At 41.1% G+C, this 16,014-nt stretch overlaps 1 protein-coding gene across 2 annotated transcripts; it reads left to right on the forward strand.

Moving 5' to 3' along the window:
- Positions 1-940: 940 nt before the first annotated feature.
- On the forward strand, positions 941-9,460 carry LOC103696379. Of its 2 annotated transcripts, XR_005507612.1 has the most exons (5): positions 941-1,381; positions 1,855-2,221; positions 3,415-3,542; positions 5,067-5,686; positions 8,182-9,460. XR_005507612.1 is itself a non-coding variant. In XM_008777981.4 (4 exons), exons 1-4 carry the CDS (start codon positions 1,292-1,294, stop codon positions 5,517-5,519), a joined length of 1,038 nt encoding a protein of 345 aa, XP_008776203.2. In that variant the 5' UTR covers positions 941-1,291; the 3' UTR covers positions 5,520-6,223. The 2 variants fall into 2 exon arrangements, 1 of the variants encoding a protein (XP_008776203.2); XM_008777981.4 differs by lacking the exon at positions 8,182-9,460 and having other exon boundaries at positions 5,067-6,223.
- Positions 9,461-16,014: the final 6,554 nt, after the last annotated feature.

Below are 16,014 nucleotides of genomic sequence, written 5' to 3' on the forward strand. Positions count from 1 at the left end.
GCTACGAGATAGAGCCTCCATGCTAGATTAGTTGCTCGTATGTGTTTGACAAATCAACTTATAAAATAAGTTACTCATAGGGAAAAAAGGTTCCAAAAGGCGCACATACGCGTGCCCACTTGTTTTATCTGCCAACTATCACTATCTCACATTCAAGGCACTATGAGAGTATATTAGCCTAGTCCAATCCTCCTCCCAATAACTTACATTTTTGGATAGTGAGTTGGTGACTCATATACATAATTTATCATGAGAGAACTAAGACAGCTTAAATTACATTGACTACACCATTTTCACCCTCCTAAACCATTCCTTCCTTGTGGAATCAGGGAGGTGCTCTCAAATCCAAGCTAGTGAAAACCTTCTATTTAAAACTAGGCCTTGCATATTTTCTAAAACCGGTTCGAGAGAACCTTCTATTTAAAACTAGGCCTTGCATATTTTTTAGAACCAGTCCGAGAGATAGAGTACATGTATTCTTGCCTGCCATAAACGCGGCATTTCTTTTCAAATAGGTGAAAAGAAATTATCAAAACATAGGCTAGATACTTGTGATTCACAATCATTACTTGCTTCACTATCTCAGATGCATCAACTTGAAGTAGCTTGGCACCATGTGATTGGTGTGAGTCAATTAGGTTCCACAGGTCCCCCCATTGACTCAAAACACCGGTCTGGGCTTTGGACAACATCTCGGCCCAATTTCACCCAGCCCCCGGTCGCAGCCAACCAACCAAAGGTCCCCTCTTCACGACCCCCTAATAGGCATGAAAACGTACAATATCATAAAATGTCTATGCGTATTCTCAGATCTACGTCTCATCTATCCATTCAACGGTCGATTGGATTCTCGCATACAAATCATTATGAATTCCCCAGTCCTGCCGGCGGCCTTGTTTGCTCTCGGGGTCTGTTTATATAAAGCCGTCCTTGGACTCCTTTCAAAGCTCCCTTTGGTCCTTCCGCCTGTCATCTTCGGAGAAGGGGTTTTACTCTCTCTTCTTTTTTCCTTCGTTCTTCGGTGCTTGAGGCGGGTAGATCTCGGAGAAAGGAGGAAAGAGAGACGAACCCCCGGCACTCGTCTTCTCGGAGAAGCCTCGGGGGGATCGGATTCCGAGCTTCGCTTTGTTTTCTAGAAAATTAGATTCCCCCAAAGACGTGCGTTCTTGATTCGATTCTGAGGTCAACGAGACGAATGGAACGGGATTAGGGTTTTCTTTCGGGGGAGATAGTCACAGATCTTTCCTTGCTCCTATTTGTTCATCCGCCTCCAAGAAGAAGCGAAGGAGAGATGAAGGCGAGTGGTGTTCTTTTCTTGATGGTTCCTTTGCTGGTCGTCTTTTCTGTACATCGTTTCTCCGATGCAGCAGATGCAGCGGAGGTGAGAAAGAATCCATATTTAAGCCATCTTCAAGCGATTCTGAGTGTAAAAGAGAGAATTTTTTGCAAATGGATTCGCAAAATAAAACCTTTTTGTTTTCCTTTTGCTCTTTCAAAGAACAATCTATTTTTGGTATACTTATCTTGTTATTTCCTTTCGTTTTTTTAAAAAAAAGTTGTGTTCTTTCTATGTATTGTTGATGCCGTTTAGAAAATTCTTGGCTGATCGCAGTAAATTAGGGCTAACGCTTCTTGAGATTATGTATCATAATGTAATTACAGATTAGTTTAAGTTCAGTAGATTGGCGCATGATCTGTAGAGATATTTCATTCTGACCAATCACGGAAAGAAAAAAAAAAATCATATTTTTGATGACCCTAATTGGAGGTCATCACAGTGTAATATGAGGGACGGTGCTTTACTTCCATTTTTAATCTTTACTGCCTGTAGTGTTTTGTTTCTTCTGAATTCAGGTTCAGGACCATCTGAAGGGTTTCTCAGACAAGAATAGCCCTGTTCTGGATTCGAATGGTACTCAAATTGCTCCACCGGTTAACGTGAATGATAAAGAAAAGAAAGATGGAGATCAGGACAAAGGATTGCAAGAGGAAACCAAGAAAGTTCCTGAGAAGGATGATTCCAAGAAAAGTTCAGATGAGAAGAAAGATAAGCAATTGCAGCAGCCAAAGGCACAGGACAACAATGGGAAACAAAGTTCAGATAAGGATTCAGATTCCAAAACACTGGCGGTGGATTCCCATGTGGAAGAGTGCGATCCATCTAACAGATGCATTGCCGAGGAGAGCAAGTTCATTGCTTGCCTTAGAGTTCCTGGGAAAGGTATTTGATGCAGGCCTTTGGTCTTTTTGTTTCTTCCTCAGGTTTTGGACTTGTGGCATCTTTGCTCGTGCCTTTTTTCCCACTTGTGCTGGAAGAGAAAAAAACCAAGAAATTATAGGAAACTGACCTGTTTAAACTGCTCGTACCAGCATAACTTGCATGTTTTGGTATTACATCTAGGATCATATATTAGTTCCCAAAAGAATTATATTTTTCCGAGTCATGACTGGTTTTATTGCAGTTGGCACTGAAAGATACACAGCAATTGCAAAATTGTAAAGATTTCAAACAATGCTAGGAGAACCATCTTTTCCTTGATCTTACTAGTCCGCAATGATCTGTGATGGTGAGCAGTCGTGTTGACTCTAGAACCACATGCATTAAAATATTAGTCACAACCCACCTAAGATAGCATATATGTATTGCCAAAACTAAGAAAGAAGATTGAAGGAAAAACAAGCTACATGGTCAGCTTGTAAAGAAGACTGGAGAAAGATATATTAGGCAATCTAAAATATCTGAAGGCACCAGCAAACATTAATTTGTTTATCACCGATAAAATGATGTACATGGGAAGAAATAGCTAAAATAAACAATGCCTAATTGCTTAAAAATTTAGGTGATAAATAATACCATTGTCAACTTTATCGTGTATTAACTACATGTCTTTCTAAACAATTATCTAAACAAGGTCCACTATGCTGAATGGTTACCAAAACATTCTCCAAAAATAAAATATATTTTCACAGGCCTTCTAACAATGTTGCCTTCTCTTCTTTGTGCTCGTTGAAAATTGACATTTTCAGTTGTACGTGCTTCTTAAACGTGATAGTTCAGTCGGTGCAATGGCCTTAGGGGGTCCTTGCATTTTCACCCTATATGGTGCAATATATGTCGACCCTATTTGCATAATGCTGATGAGACAATTATTGTATGATTCAGTGGGAAGCACAAAGTATTAAATAACATATGTTTTTGCCTCACACTCAAGTAGTAGACAATAAGGTACTTTTCCAATTCTTGCCATTGCAATATGTTAGCAATCGTATCGAATTCCATAGAGGTTATTCTGATTTTCATCTATTACTAATAGTCTCCCATATTATCATATTTATGTCGAAGCTGGAAAAAATTATACTTAGGTTCACACCAATTCTAGAAAATTATTTACCTAGTTTATTGTTTTTTACCAGATTCGCTAGCTCTCTCACTTCTGATTCAGAATAAAGGTACAGGATCCCTTGATGTTAACATTGTCGCTCCCAGTTTTGTCAATCTGGAGCAAGCAAAAGTTCAACTTCAGGCAAAGGAAAACAAGGAGGTATATATCTCATTCTATCCAATTTATACTGTCATCATTGCAAAAACTGGCGCTTGGGTGAATGCATTTTAAAACATTGTGCACACATGAATGATAGAAAATATTCTAGTCTTATAAATGGGAAGGGTGAATATAACATCCAGATATTTTAATGCTTGATACTAATACTCCTACAAAACTCAAAAGCAGCAAATCTGAAATAAATGGTTTTGCTCTACCTTTGTGAAGCTGCCTTACTTAGCATATATCTTGCATATCTGTAAACATTCTCACGTGACTATATTGTGCAACTGCACAATAATGTACATGTTTATGTTCATGCGGTTTTTGAAACTGGTGAACTAGTAAGCTGCGGTAGGGCATGAGGGAGACGCTTATCTTTAGTAAATACCATAGGTTTGGTGGGTATGGAGGGTTTGAGAAGAAGAAGAGGGGGAATGTAACTTCACCTGATGGCGAGGTTGAAAAGGATAAGCAGATTCTTTCTATGATGTGCCCTTGAGATCAGGGTTAGAACTAGAACAGGAAGGGTGACAATCAACTCTTTAAGGTGGTCTTCCTCATATCTGCCAGAAAAAATATTGTGATATCCTCCAATTGTGTCTTATGGATGCTGAGTGGGTTGCTAATGTTTAGGTAGTCTGACCTTAGACTACAATATATGGGTTTAATGATGCTAATGTTGTTCCAGACTACTAGGCTTGTTTAGATGCTATTTAAGAAGCCATGGTTGGAATGAATGTCTTTTGCCCCCTTATTTTTTTTTTATTTCCCTTTTCTTTTTTATGGCTAGTATAAATAAATTCACACGGTAATGATGCATTAGGTTTTATTGATTTGTAGGCTATTATCATCTTCTTCTTCTTCACTACTGGACACCCAGTATTCTTTTTTATCATTATACACCCAATATTGTTGAACCCTCTTGTAAGTCCTTGAATTTGCTTCGTTGCTTATTTGTTAAAGATAAAATTACATTATACTGGTGAAGAGTTTTATAGAAAATGATTGACAAAGTCCACAATCAATTTGCTAGAATAAGGTTTGTTTGTGGTATGGCGGAAGATATGTCCTGTTTGTTAGCCTTGATTAGTTGCAGTTGAGTAAGCTATAGTAAATGACTTCTAATTCCTATGAATTGTCCAAAACATCCAGAAAATTTTCTCAACTTTGTTCTATTTTACCAATTAATTCAGGTCTCTCTCTCTCTGAACAATTTTTTTGATAAATTTCAATTTATGACTTTTTTTTAACTTGCTACAATTTCTGCTTTTATGAGAAGCAATGTCAAATTCCAAGTCCATGGCTATGCTTTAGAGATGCCAACCACAAGGAACCTGGATACTTTTTTGTAGACAGCCCTTAGAGCTGAGTATTTTTTCAAGGAGAACTCTTATCCTGTGCCTCAAAACTGTTGTTTATATCAAAAAATAAAAGCCATACAATGAACCTGGACTTGTATACTCTTTTTGCTTCTGGAAACATTTGTATCTCAGTGGAGCCACTCCAACTTGGATAATGCAGGTGAAGGTTTCCGTCGATAGCACGAATGACACCACGATTATTTTGGAAGCAGGAAAGGGACATTGCAGCCTCAATTTGCGGAATACGATCTCCGATTCGGTCAGAAGGAGTGAAACATCTAAGTTATCTGGATTTGTCAATCTAGCTCTACGAGCCTCAATTTTACATGTGCTCCTGGCCGCAGTCGTGCTCATAGGAGCAGCTTGGTTATGCATCAGATACCGGCAGATGTATCACCAAGAAGATGGCCCTAAATACCAGAAGGTTGAGGTAGGCTTACCTGTTTCAACAGGAGGGAAGAAGGAAACAGAGGAGGCCGATGGTTGGAATAACAACTGGGGAGATGGTTGGGATGATGAGGAGGCGCCCAAAACACCATCTAGTATTTTATCAAATCCATCATCTAAAGGTCTTGCATCACGGAGATTGAACAAAGATATCTGGAAGGATTAATAGCTGTACAATTTCCAATTGGAGCAGAAAGGATGGATTTCATCATTGAAAGCTCTTTTTCTCCTTTTCTTTTTCTCATTTGGTTTTGAACTAACAGCGCTTAGTTCTCAGGTGATTGTTCTTTCATGCGAGGATGATAGGAAAAACTCGAGGAAAATCCACTACAGGTAGGCACAGTCAAACAACAGATATATTTACTTGATGTTACCGGCCAAAATTGTGATGCAACTACTGAAAATTACAACAATATTTCTAGCGGGAGTTAGCTGGTAACCGGCAAATAACCCATAGTAATACACATTTTTCTTAACCCCCAACAGTCATCTGGTGATAATTATTTATTTTCGGTCCTGGGAACAAGCTTATTCTCTTCTGTGCAAGGGGCGTCTATGAGCTATAGTGTGTGATCAATCAAATTTTGCACTGGAAGGAAATTTCTAACAAGTCTGTAGAAGCACCATTATCTGCTGAATTTTGCTCTGCTGAGTGGTCCATCAGTATCGCTTGGAGGTAATCAGAGAAGCACTGCATTCAGGTTCACCCTCTATTGGTCTTATATATCCATCAACTCTCTTAGCTAAATCTTTTTGCAGCAGCAACGTCAACTCAATTTGTCAAATTAGATTAAAATTTCATTGTCTAGAAAATTGCATTAAGCTGTTAAATTCTTCAGCAAACTTATATCCGTTGCTGAGGCATGAATTCCTCAAATCAAAGCCATCTTGTTTGAGTGGTGACATGTTGTCTGGTTCCAATGGGGTGATATCAACATTAATGTCTCCAGGTAGCCCTCAGGCTGGCTAAGTGGCATCTCAGGAAGAATTGTGTTGCCGCTGCATTCTGAACCGAGGTCAAAGAGGTTCTCAGTGTACCAAAGACCGAAATGAGGAAAAATTGATTGATGCTAAGACCAACTTGCAAGAAGTTTTGCCGGAAATTTTTCGGTGCTTAAGTTAGAATACTAGAGCAATAGTGTAGAAGGGAGAAAATTTATAGAGTGGAATCTTAAAATAAGCTCACTTCCGGATCTTCGAGTTACCTTTTTATATAGGATAAAATATGCATCTGCTACCGGATTTAGCACTACTTGCATTAACTGTGTAGTAACGGTTCACGTTGACAACGTGATAACTGTCCTGCGCGAGCCACATGCGGCGATGATCGTGCCAATCTTGCTTTGACCGCGATCTTGATTTAACTGTTCATCTTTATTACTTTAAGTAAAGTTGCACCTCAATTTTTACTAAGGTCATTCACCTCGGTTATGGCTGAAGTCAATAAGGCCGGTTTAGGTTGATGTTAAGATGTCCAATATTCTCTCCATCATTTGCTCCCCATCTTCGAGTTCGGAATTAATTTTAGTTCGGGCAATGGGAGTTGTATCGTCATCTTGATCGAGGATGGGACATCTAGAAAGAAGTATTAAAGCGCGGATTGATCTTTTTGAAGTCTCATCATGTTGGAGTTGTCCTGAAGCGTCCTTATATTGGCATTGTCTTGAGTTGCCATTATGTTAGTATTGTCTTAAGATGCCATTAATGTTGTGATTTGGATGAGCCTTTCACGCTATATCCTAAACGCTCGAAAACCAAACCATCACTTCAATCAAAGTCGTTCATGCCTCTATATAAGGCTATCCCCTTCATTCCTTTCGCACTTCTTGCTTCTTTTGCAAATCTTCCTAACGGTTTAAACTCTCTCCTAGGCGATACTTCGGCGAAGCTCTCGTTCTCCAATAGTTCTTCTAGCGTTCTCTCCGGCTTCTTCCTAATGATCTATGGTGGGTTTCCGCTTTTGGCTGCTCGGATCTTTTTTCTTTTCCTTTTCTTCTTCATTTTTTTCTATTTTTCCCACCATAAGCAAGGCTGAGATCGAGGTCTCGGCAGAGAGTTGCTCATCCAACCAATCTTCTCGAGCTCGACACTCCTCACCTCCAAGTGAGGCTAAGTCGGAAATTTGCTCTAGCCCAGAGTACAAAGAGTTGCTCCTTACACAGGAAGAATTGAACATGCTCTAAGCTAAACACTTTGTCCCCCCGAAGTTTAATTTTGAGCTCGCCAATCCCGAGGATGGGGTGACAAAGCCTCCTTCTCGACTCGGCTTGTATGAGCAGACTTTCAAGGTCGGGCTTAGATTATCTCTCTACCTTTTCATTGTCCAGTTGATGAGGGTTGATAGCCTCATCCCGAGCCAGCTAGTTCCGAACTTCTTACGGGTCATCATAGATTTTCTTGCCCTTTGCTTTCTTAACAGTATCTGAGCCTCGGTTTCTCTTTTTCGGAAATGTTTCACTTTAAAGAGGCATCCTCAGGAAAGCAATTGGTGGTATTTTACTTCTTGGAAAGGTCGTTAATTGATTTGAGGTACTCTCTCTTCTATTTAGGATGGAAGGAGAGATTCTTTTTTATTTCTTTTGAGCAGCCATGGCACTTTAAGACCCTATAGAGGACACCTCGAAGGTCTTTGAATCGACTTTCACAGTTGTTCGGTGACGATCAAGGATCTTTGGATACTCTTCTTAAATTTAAGATTCGTCTATTGTAAGAACCGTTGTCCGAGGAGACATTAGTCAACGTTGGTTTGGGAGTAAAATTTCTTAGAATTTTTAATCTTTTCTCTTCATCGTAGAACTCTATTTCTAACGTTCTTTTTGGTTTTGTAGCTATTGCAGCCATGAAGACTGATGTAGCGTTGATCCAAAAGGCAATGCGCAAGAGGACGACCGCGTTTGAGAGTGAGGGAAGAAGACGAAGAGAGGATCGATCTACTTTGGGCTCTTCTGAGGTAATAGCTAAAGCTGTTGTTCCCAAGGTGTCGAAACCTCGAACCGAAAGAGTGGAGCTCGACCTCGAGGTTGAGATTGTGTCTCCCATTAGGTCGGCTCCTCCAAAAGGGGTTGTTCTCGCTCAACTGTCCATCACCGCTTTGACCACCTATCCTTCATCATCCGAGTTAACTATTTCAGGCCAAGCCGATCCAAGTTCATCAGCTCTAGTGGAACACAGTTTTGTGGCTCCATCCTCTGCTCCGAGCTCATCTCCTCTTGCTGCCTCCGAGTTCTACATTCTGAAATGGTCGGTTAAGGCTTCTAACTCGGCCTTGACCTCTCCTCGGGTGGCTAAGGATATAGTTCGTGCCATTTAGTTGCACACCAACAAAAACATAGTAAGGTTTGTCCATGTCAACGACCTAATCGACGGGACCTTCACCTCGATCATCTGAGTAAGTATCTTCATGCCAAATTTCATAGTGTTTTTCCTCGGATACTAATTATTTCTTTTTTCTACCATGGCCACGAAGCTTACTACATGTATGAGACTATCATGATGCTTAGCCATCACACCTCGAACTTTGAGGAGAAGTGGAAAGTTGACGAGGTCAAGGCGAAGTTGAAGGCCGATCTTGAACAGGCAGAAGAGCGAACACAACTAGCTGAGGAGAAGGTCGAATAGGCAAAAGCTCAAGCCTCGGCCACACGGACTCGCACAATAATCTCTTACTGTCCTTTTTTGAGGCTAGGGAGGCCTTCTTGATATTTGAATAGTAAGTAGCAGAGTTGTCTATGAAAATTGCTCAAACCGAACAAGAGGCTGCCAAGGCCAAGGTTAAGGAGAGGGCCGCTAAAGTGGTTGAGGAGTTCATCTCTTTGGATAAATTCAAAGTGGAGTATGTTGAAAATGCCTCCGATAGCTTTGCGAGAGGCTTCAAAGATTGCCAAGCTCAAGGCCTTCGATTTTATCCAGAGATGGACTTCAACAGTCTTCACATCAACCTCGGCGATGAGGAGGACGACGAGGATGAGGATGGCGATGATGAGTGAAGCTTTTTTCCTTTTTTGTTTTCACTCAGCCTTGTCGAGCTTATTGTGCTTTGTTTTTGCTTGGGAGTCCGAGGCTAATGTACAAACTCCTCAAGTAATGAAGTTTCTTTAAGTACTTAAATTTCGTTTGAAACAGTTTATTTTCTATTTGAGTTTGATTTATTGTACCTAACTTTTTTCTTTTGATGCCTTTCCTTAGGCTTAATTCTAACCAGGGGATTGGTGAGGATCCCAACCGATCTTGGGTTATCCTTATATGAGTTTCTGGAGTTCATCTCTAGATTTAATTCAACTTCTAAGTGAGCTCAGTTTATGGAGGTCTCGAATGTGTTTGAAGTGTTTCCACGGGTGTAGCTGGTTTTGTTATCGAGCTCTCCTTGACCTCAGAGGTCTTAGGTCAAGGCCCATGCATTTTTGGGGTGTCCCTGATCCAATTTGATTTGAACGTATTAGTCATAGTTATCCGATCTGAAAGATAGAAGTATAACAAGAGAGTCTTCATAAGGAATAACTGGGAATACAATGTGCCTTATTGGCAATATACTTGTAGATTCTCGTAGTTCCAAGTTCGAGAAATTGGGATACCATCAAGACACTCCAACTTATACATTCCTAGTCGTATCGCTTTAGCCCCTCGGCACGATCCTTCCCAATACGGGGCCAACTTTTTGAGTTCTTCTAGTTGTGACACTTTGGTCCTCTTTAAGACAAGATGGCCAGGTCGGAAGAACTTGCCCTTGACCCTTGAATTGTAATACCGAGCTGCCTTCTATTGATATGCCGCCATGCAGATTTAAGCATGTTCTCTAGTCTCCTCTAGAAGATCAAGATTGGCTCGGAGCTGATCTGAATTTGTATGGTCGTTGATGCCTTCTACCCGAAGTGATGGAAGTCCAATCTCTAGTGGAATCACTGCTTATGTTCCAAAAGCAAGATTGAATGACGTTTCCCCGATAGGAATTCGATATGTTGTTTAGTATGCCCATAAGACACTGAGAGCACTTTGGTCCATAGTCTTTTTGCTCGGTCCAATCTTGCTTTTAGCCCTTGTAGAATTGTTCGATTTGTCACTTTGGCTTTTCATTCGTTCGGGGGTGCGCTATCGAAGTGAATTGGTGATCAATGTTGAGCTCAACACAAAATTTCTTGAACCAAGCATTGTCGAATTGATATCCATTATCTGTGATGATTACTCAAGGAAGCCCAAACCTACAAACTATAGCTTTGTAGACAAAGTCTCGAGTGTTTGCCTCGGTAATTCGAGCCATTGGTTTGGCTTGTCCCATTTAGTGAAGTATTCCACAGCCACAATGAGAAATTTGCGATGCCCGGTTGCTATTAGAAAGGTTCCGAGAATGTCCATTCTCTATTATGTGAATGGCCAAGAAATGTTGATCGGTGTTAATGGAGCAGCATGTCATTGTTGAATACTGGCGTAATGTTGACATCTGTCACATTTTTTGATGAAGGCAGTCGCATCTTGTTGTAAGGTCAACTAGCAGTATTCTTGTCGCAAAATCTTATAGGCTAGGGATCTGCCTCCTAAATGATTGCCATAGATTTCTTTAGGTACCTCCCGAAGCGCATAATCTGCCTCGGTTGGATGGACGCACTTAAGGAGCGGCAATGAGAATGATCTTCGATATAATTTGTCATCGAGAAGGATATAATGGGAAGCTTGGCGCTTTATCTGCTGGGCCCCAACCTGATCTGTGGGTAATTTTTAATCCTTTAAAAAGTCGTTGAAATGATCCATCCATCTCAATTCCACCATGGCATTCATCACGCACTCAGGTTCTTTGATGCTCGGCATTTCCAGCACTTCAAAATATGTGGCTTTAGTTAGATTGGAAGACTTTGAGGTCGCCAGTTTCGCCAATAGGTCAACCCTCGCATTATCCGTCCTTAGGATTTGTTGTATATCGAAGCTATAAAAGGCTTAAATAATGTCCTTCACCTTGTGTAAATGTTTGATCATTGACGGTCCTCGAACCTCAAACTCTTCTCGTACTTAACCAACAACTAACTGTGAGTCACTGAAGACCTTCAGTTTGTTGGACACTGAGCTCCTTAGCAAGCTTGAGCCCGATGATAGGCACTTCATATTCAACATCGTTATTTAAAACTAGAAACTTGAACCACAATATATATTCTATAATTACTCCATCTGGGCTTGTAAGTATGAGTCTAGCTCTACTGTCCCTGAGCTTGATGACCTGTCCGCATACAAAATCTAGGGCCGCTCGGTAATCTTCTTTTTCTTGGAGAGCTCGGGATAACTTTAATCGGGAATAATACATTCTACTAGAAAGTCGGCTAAGTTTGTGCTTTGATTGATGGCCAAGACCGATACTCTAGGTCGAACTCTTCAAGCTCAATTGCCAACTTTGCCAACCGACTGGCATTTTCAGGTCTTTGCAAAATTTGCTTCATCAGCTGGTTGGTTAGGATTGTGATTAAATAGGCTTAAAAGTATGGTTGAAGCTTTTGAGCTAAAATGATGAGGGCATAGATCTTCTTTTCCATCTTGGAATACCTTGTCTCGGCATCTCGTAAAACCCGACTTGTATAGCAGAATGGCTTCTGACATTTTTCTTCTTCTTACACCAAGACTGAGCTTATAGCGCAAGGAGAAATAGCTAAATATAGATAAAGTGTCTCTCTGACATATGATTTTGTAAAGAGAGGTGCTGAGTTGAGATACTCCTTAAATTGATCGAAGGCCAGCTGAGACTCTTCAGTCCATTGAAAATTTTTTGGGTGCTTCAAAGCTTTGAAGAACGGGAGACAACATTTGGTCAATTTGGACTCAAATCTTCCCAGTGATGTAATCCGACCAGCTAGGCATTAAACCTCTTTCACTGTCTTCGATGGCTACATTTTTTGTACTGCTCGAATTTTTTTGGGGCTTGCCTTGGTCATTTTTTGTGTTACCATGAACCTTAGAAATTTTTTCGAGGTGACTCCCAAGCACACTTGGTTAAATTGAACTTCATTCGGAACTTTTTAAGATTGTGAAAGCCTTCTCTAAATCGGTTATGTTGATCTGCTTCTTGGATTTTTCACGAGCATGTTGTCCATGTGAACTTCCATATTCCGGCCAATCTGTTCTTTAAAAATTTTGTTGACAAGCCGATGATAAGTTGCTCCTGCATTCTTTAGGCCAAAAGATATTACTTATAGCATTAGAGACTCTTGTCGATTAGGAAAGCTATTTTTTCTTCATCCTTGGACGCCATTTGAATCTGATTATACTTAGAAAATGCATCCATGAAGGTCAGCAATTGATGTCTTAAGGTTGCATCCACAAGTTGATCAATCCGCGGGAGCAGAAAGCTGTCTTTAGAGCAAGCCTTATTCAGGTCATTATAATCAATACAAACTTGCTATGTTTTATTAGCTTTCTTGATAAGTACAATATTGACCAACCAATCAGGATAATTTACTTTGCGTACAAAGTCGGCCTCTAGTAGTTTGTCAACTTCTTGGTCTATGATTTGTTGTCTTTCTATGGTGAAGTTTATTTTCTTCTGTCGCACAGGTTGGTATGCTGAGTTTGTATTGAACTTGTGAATAATCACTTCGAAACTTATTCCTGGCATGTCAATGGTCGACGAGATGAAGACGTCAACATTGGCGCGGAGAAAGTTGATCATTTTAGCTCGATTTTCTTCATCTAGATTCGAGCCGATTTGCACAGTTCGGTCAGGTTCTTCTTCTCTTAAAGGGACCCGCACCAATTCTTCAGCTGGCTCACCTCGCTGTTCCTTCAGCTCACTCACCCTGCTATTTCTTCAGCTTGTTCTTTGTGTCCAACCCTTCAATAGGCAGTGTTTCCACTAGTTCCTTTCTTTTAAGAGCGGCCATGTAGCATTGGCGAGCTAACATTTGGTCACCTCAGATTTCTCCAACTTCGCTTCTAGTGGAGAGCCATATGAGTAGATGGTAAGTAGATTCCACAGCTTGGAAAGCATTGAGGCCAGCTCGGCCCAAAAATGCATTGTAGGAAGAGGGGACCTGAACCACCAAGAAATCCAACCTCATGGTACTGTCTCAAGCCTCTTGTCCCTCAATGACCGGTAAATTATTGCACCTTCCATGGGGACAGAATCACCTGAGAAGCTGACCAAATGCGAGTTGACTTTGCATAGTTATTCAGCAGGTAACTTCATTTGTTGGAAGGCATCATAAAATAACACGCTGGCCGAACTTCCATTATCAACTAAGATTCTCTTTACATCATAATTTACAATTGTAAGAGAAATAACTACAACATCATATGAGTGGCCCAGAGCAAAATATTTATTGGAATGGAGGCTTGGAGTACGTCGCTCTTCATCCTGAATAGGACTCCTACGACAGGCGTGCTGACTCTATCGGGACCAGTTAGAACTTTGGTGTTGAGAATGGTGGTTAGCTTGGCGCGTATGGCATGTTGGTTGGTGGAAGTGGCGACTAGGCTAAATAGGTTCTGGTCGAATTGGTGTCGGTCGTGTTGTTATTTGCTGCAAGCCCTGAACCGTAGCAGTTCAGAGCCCACACCTATCGTATGAGTAGATTAAACTGCTTGGTATTTGCTGGTGCAACAGGCTGTGTGGATGGAGCGTGCTCTGGGCTTCGCAATGAACCTCATGAGGGCGGAGCTCGGCGCTTGGAGGCATTGGATGCTCTACGATTACTTCGTGATCTCATGATAATGATTTCTCCCTTCTTCATGTGCCGATGTGTGGGGCCTTCCTTCTAGTACCAATCTGTTACCGCTAAATTCTGAGCCAAGGTCGGGGAGATGCTCAGCGTGCCCGAGACCGAAGTAAGAAAAAACTGATTGTTGCTGAGGCCAACCTACAAGAAATCTATTTGCCGGAAAGTTTTTAGCGGAGGACCTTCTGATGCTTAAATTAGAATACTAAAGTAACAGTGGGGAAGAAAAAAAATTTTGTAGAGTAGAATCTCAAAATGATCTTACCACCCCCCTCCCCCCACCCCCGATCCTTAGGTTACCCCTTTATATAGGGTAAAATATGCATCCATTACCTGATTTAGCGCTACGTGCATTAACTATATAGTAACGGCCTGCCGCACGTTGACAATGTGGTAATTATCCCGTGCGAGCTGCACGTGACGATGATCGTGCCAAATGTGCTCTGACTGCAACTTTGATTTAAATGTTAGTCTTTATTACTTCAAGCAAAATTGTACCTTGGTTTTTATCGAAGTCATTCATCTCGGTTATGGCCGAAGTTAATGAGGTCGGTTCAAGCCAAGGTCAAGATGTCTAATATTTTCCCCCATCAAATTAAACTATTAATTATTGCGCTAATTTAAATTAAAGGGTACGAGCTAAATTTACTTGGTAAAAGTTGTTAATTAGTTTGATTCCAGGGCACAGGGGGATTGTTATTAGTTCCTTGTTACTTTTGGTAGGTTGGAAGACAGAATGGTTGTACCAATTAATTTCTTACAGTCTATGATGAGACATCATAATATGCAACATTTGAAGGATTATAGATTCAAACGATTAGGTGATTTTTGAAACATTCCTTTCATTGGTAAATAATATCGGAGGGGTGGGTGATCCCGATTCGATCATCGGATGGGCTGTCTATTTCACCAGAATAGTCATCTTCCTCGCAAGCAAGTCAAGGTCAATCAAAGAAACCAAGAAAGACGCTACTCAACACCATTTGACACTCAAAAAGAAAGCCTATAAACATTAGGGAATACAACGCACGGAGTTCTCACGTCAAGGAGTAGATAAGCAGACACTGTGAAAAAGCCGTGTGCACGAGGCAAGCATATGACACCAACCAAAATCTTTCGGAATCAGGTTAGTCAAAGGTCAGGAAATACAGCCCGATCAAGTGAGGCCGGAAAGACAAGCTAGTGGACTCGTCTGCCCCTTGTCCCTTTCCACCAAATGCCTTAATCATAGCGAATCCAATCTGGATTTCAAAATGATGAATTTTCTTTCCGACTCCTGCGAGTTTGCTGGTCTCACCCTTCGGATACTCCAATGACAGAGCGGCAGCTACCGGGTGACAAAGCTGAAACTTTTTATTGGTTTGAGACATGGATGGTTGTCCCTCCCGATCATTGGTCCAGTGTCACAGGGAGCTCCAGCGGGCATGCTAAAGGCAAAACGATGGTTATTGCGGAGGAGCTACAAGATTGCTTTGCCATGTATCATGTTGTGTAGGTGGAGGTTATTGCAAGCACGTATAGCAAGATAAAGAGAGACTTCTACATTGTATAAAAGATATAAGCAGTGCCGTTATCGAGGAGGAGCTTCTCTGCAAACTCCTCATACATTCAAGCTCCTTTCCATTTGGACACTGCAACATACTGTACATGAGATCCTCCTGCAGATGTTTCACAGTGAATGCTCTGATGATAAAGTTGTGCGAGAACTTATTTCTTGGGAATCTCGAGCTGCAGCGCGAGAGATCACAGCTTGTTGCATTTTCACAGGGTGCAGATGAATTTCTTCCAAGGTCGGGCTCATTGATTGCCCAACCTCATCCCCTCCCCTCCCCTCCCTTTTTTTTTTATTTTGCTTATTTTGGGCCACGTGGATCGAAACTCAAAAGCTGGGTCCAGGATGGACTAATCCTGACTCTCGTGAAACTAGGATATGAAATTTAAAAAATTCCATACGAGGGTTCAAGGCTTTTAAGA

The sequence above is a fragment of the Phoenix dactylifera genome, unplaced genomic scaffold (assembly GCF_009389715.1).
Source record: "Phoenix dactylifera cultivar Barhee BC4 unplaced genomic scaffold, palm_55x_up_171113_PBpolish2nd_filt_p 000237F, whole genome shotgun sequence".
NCBI lineage: Eukaryota > Viridiplantae > Streptophyta > Magnoliopsida > Arecales > Arecaceae > Phoenix > Phoenix dactylifera.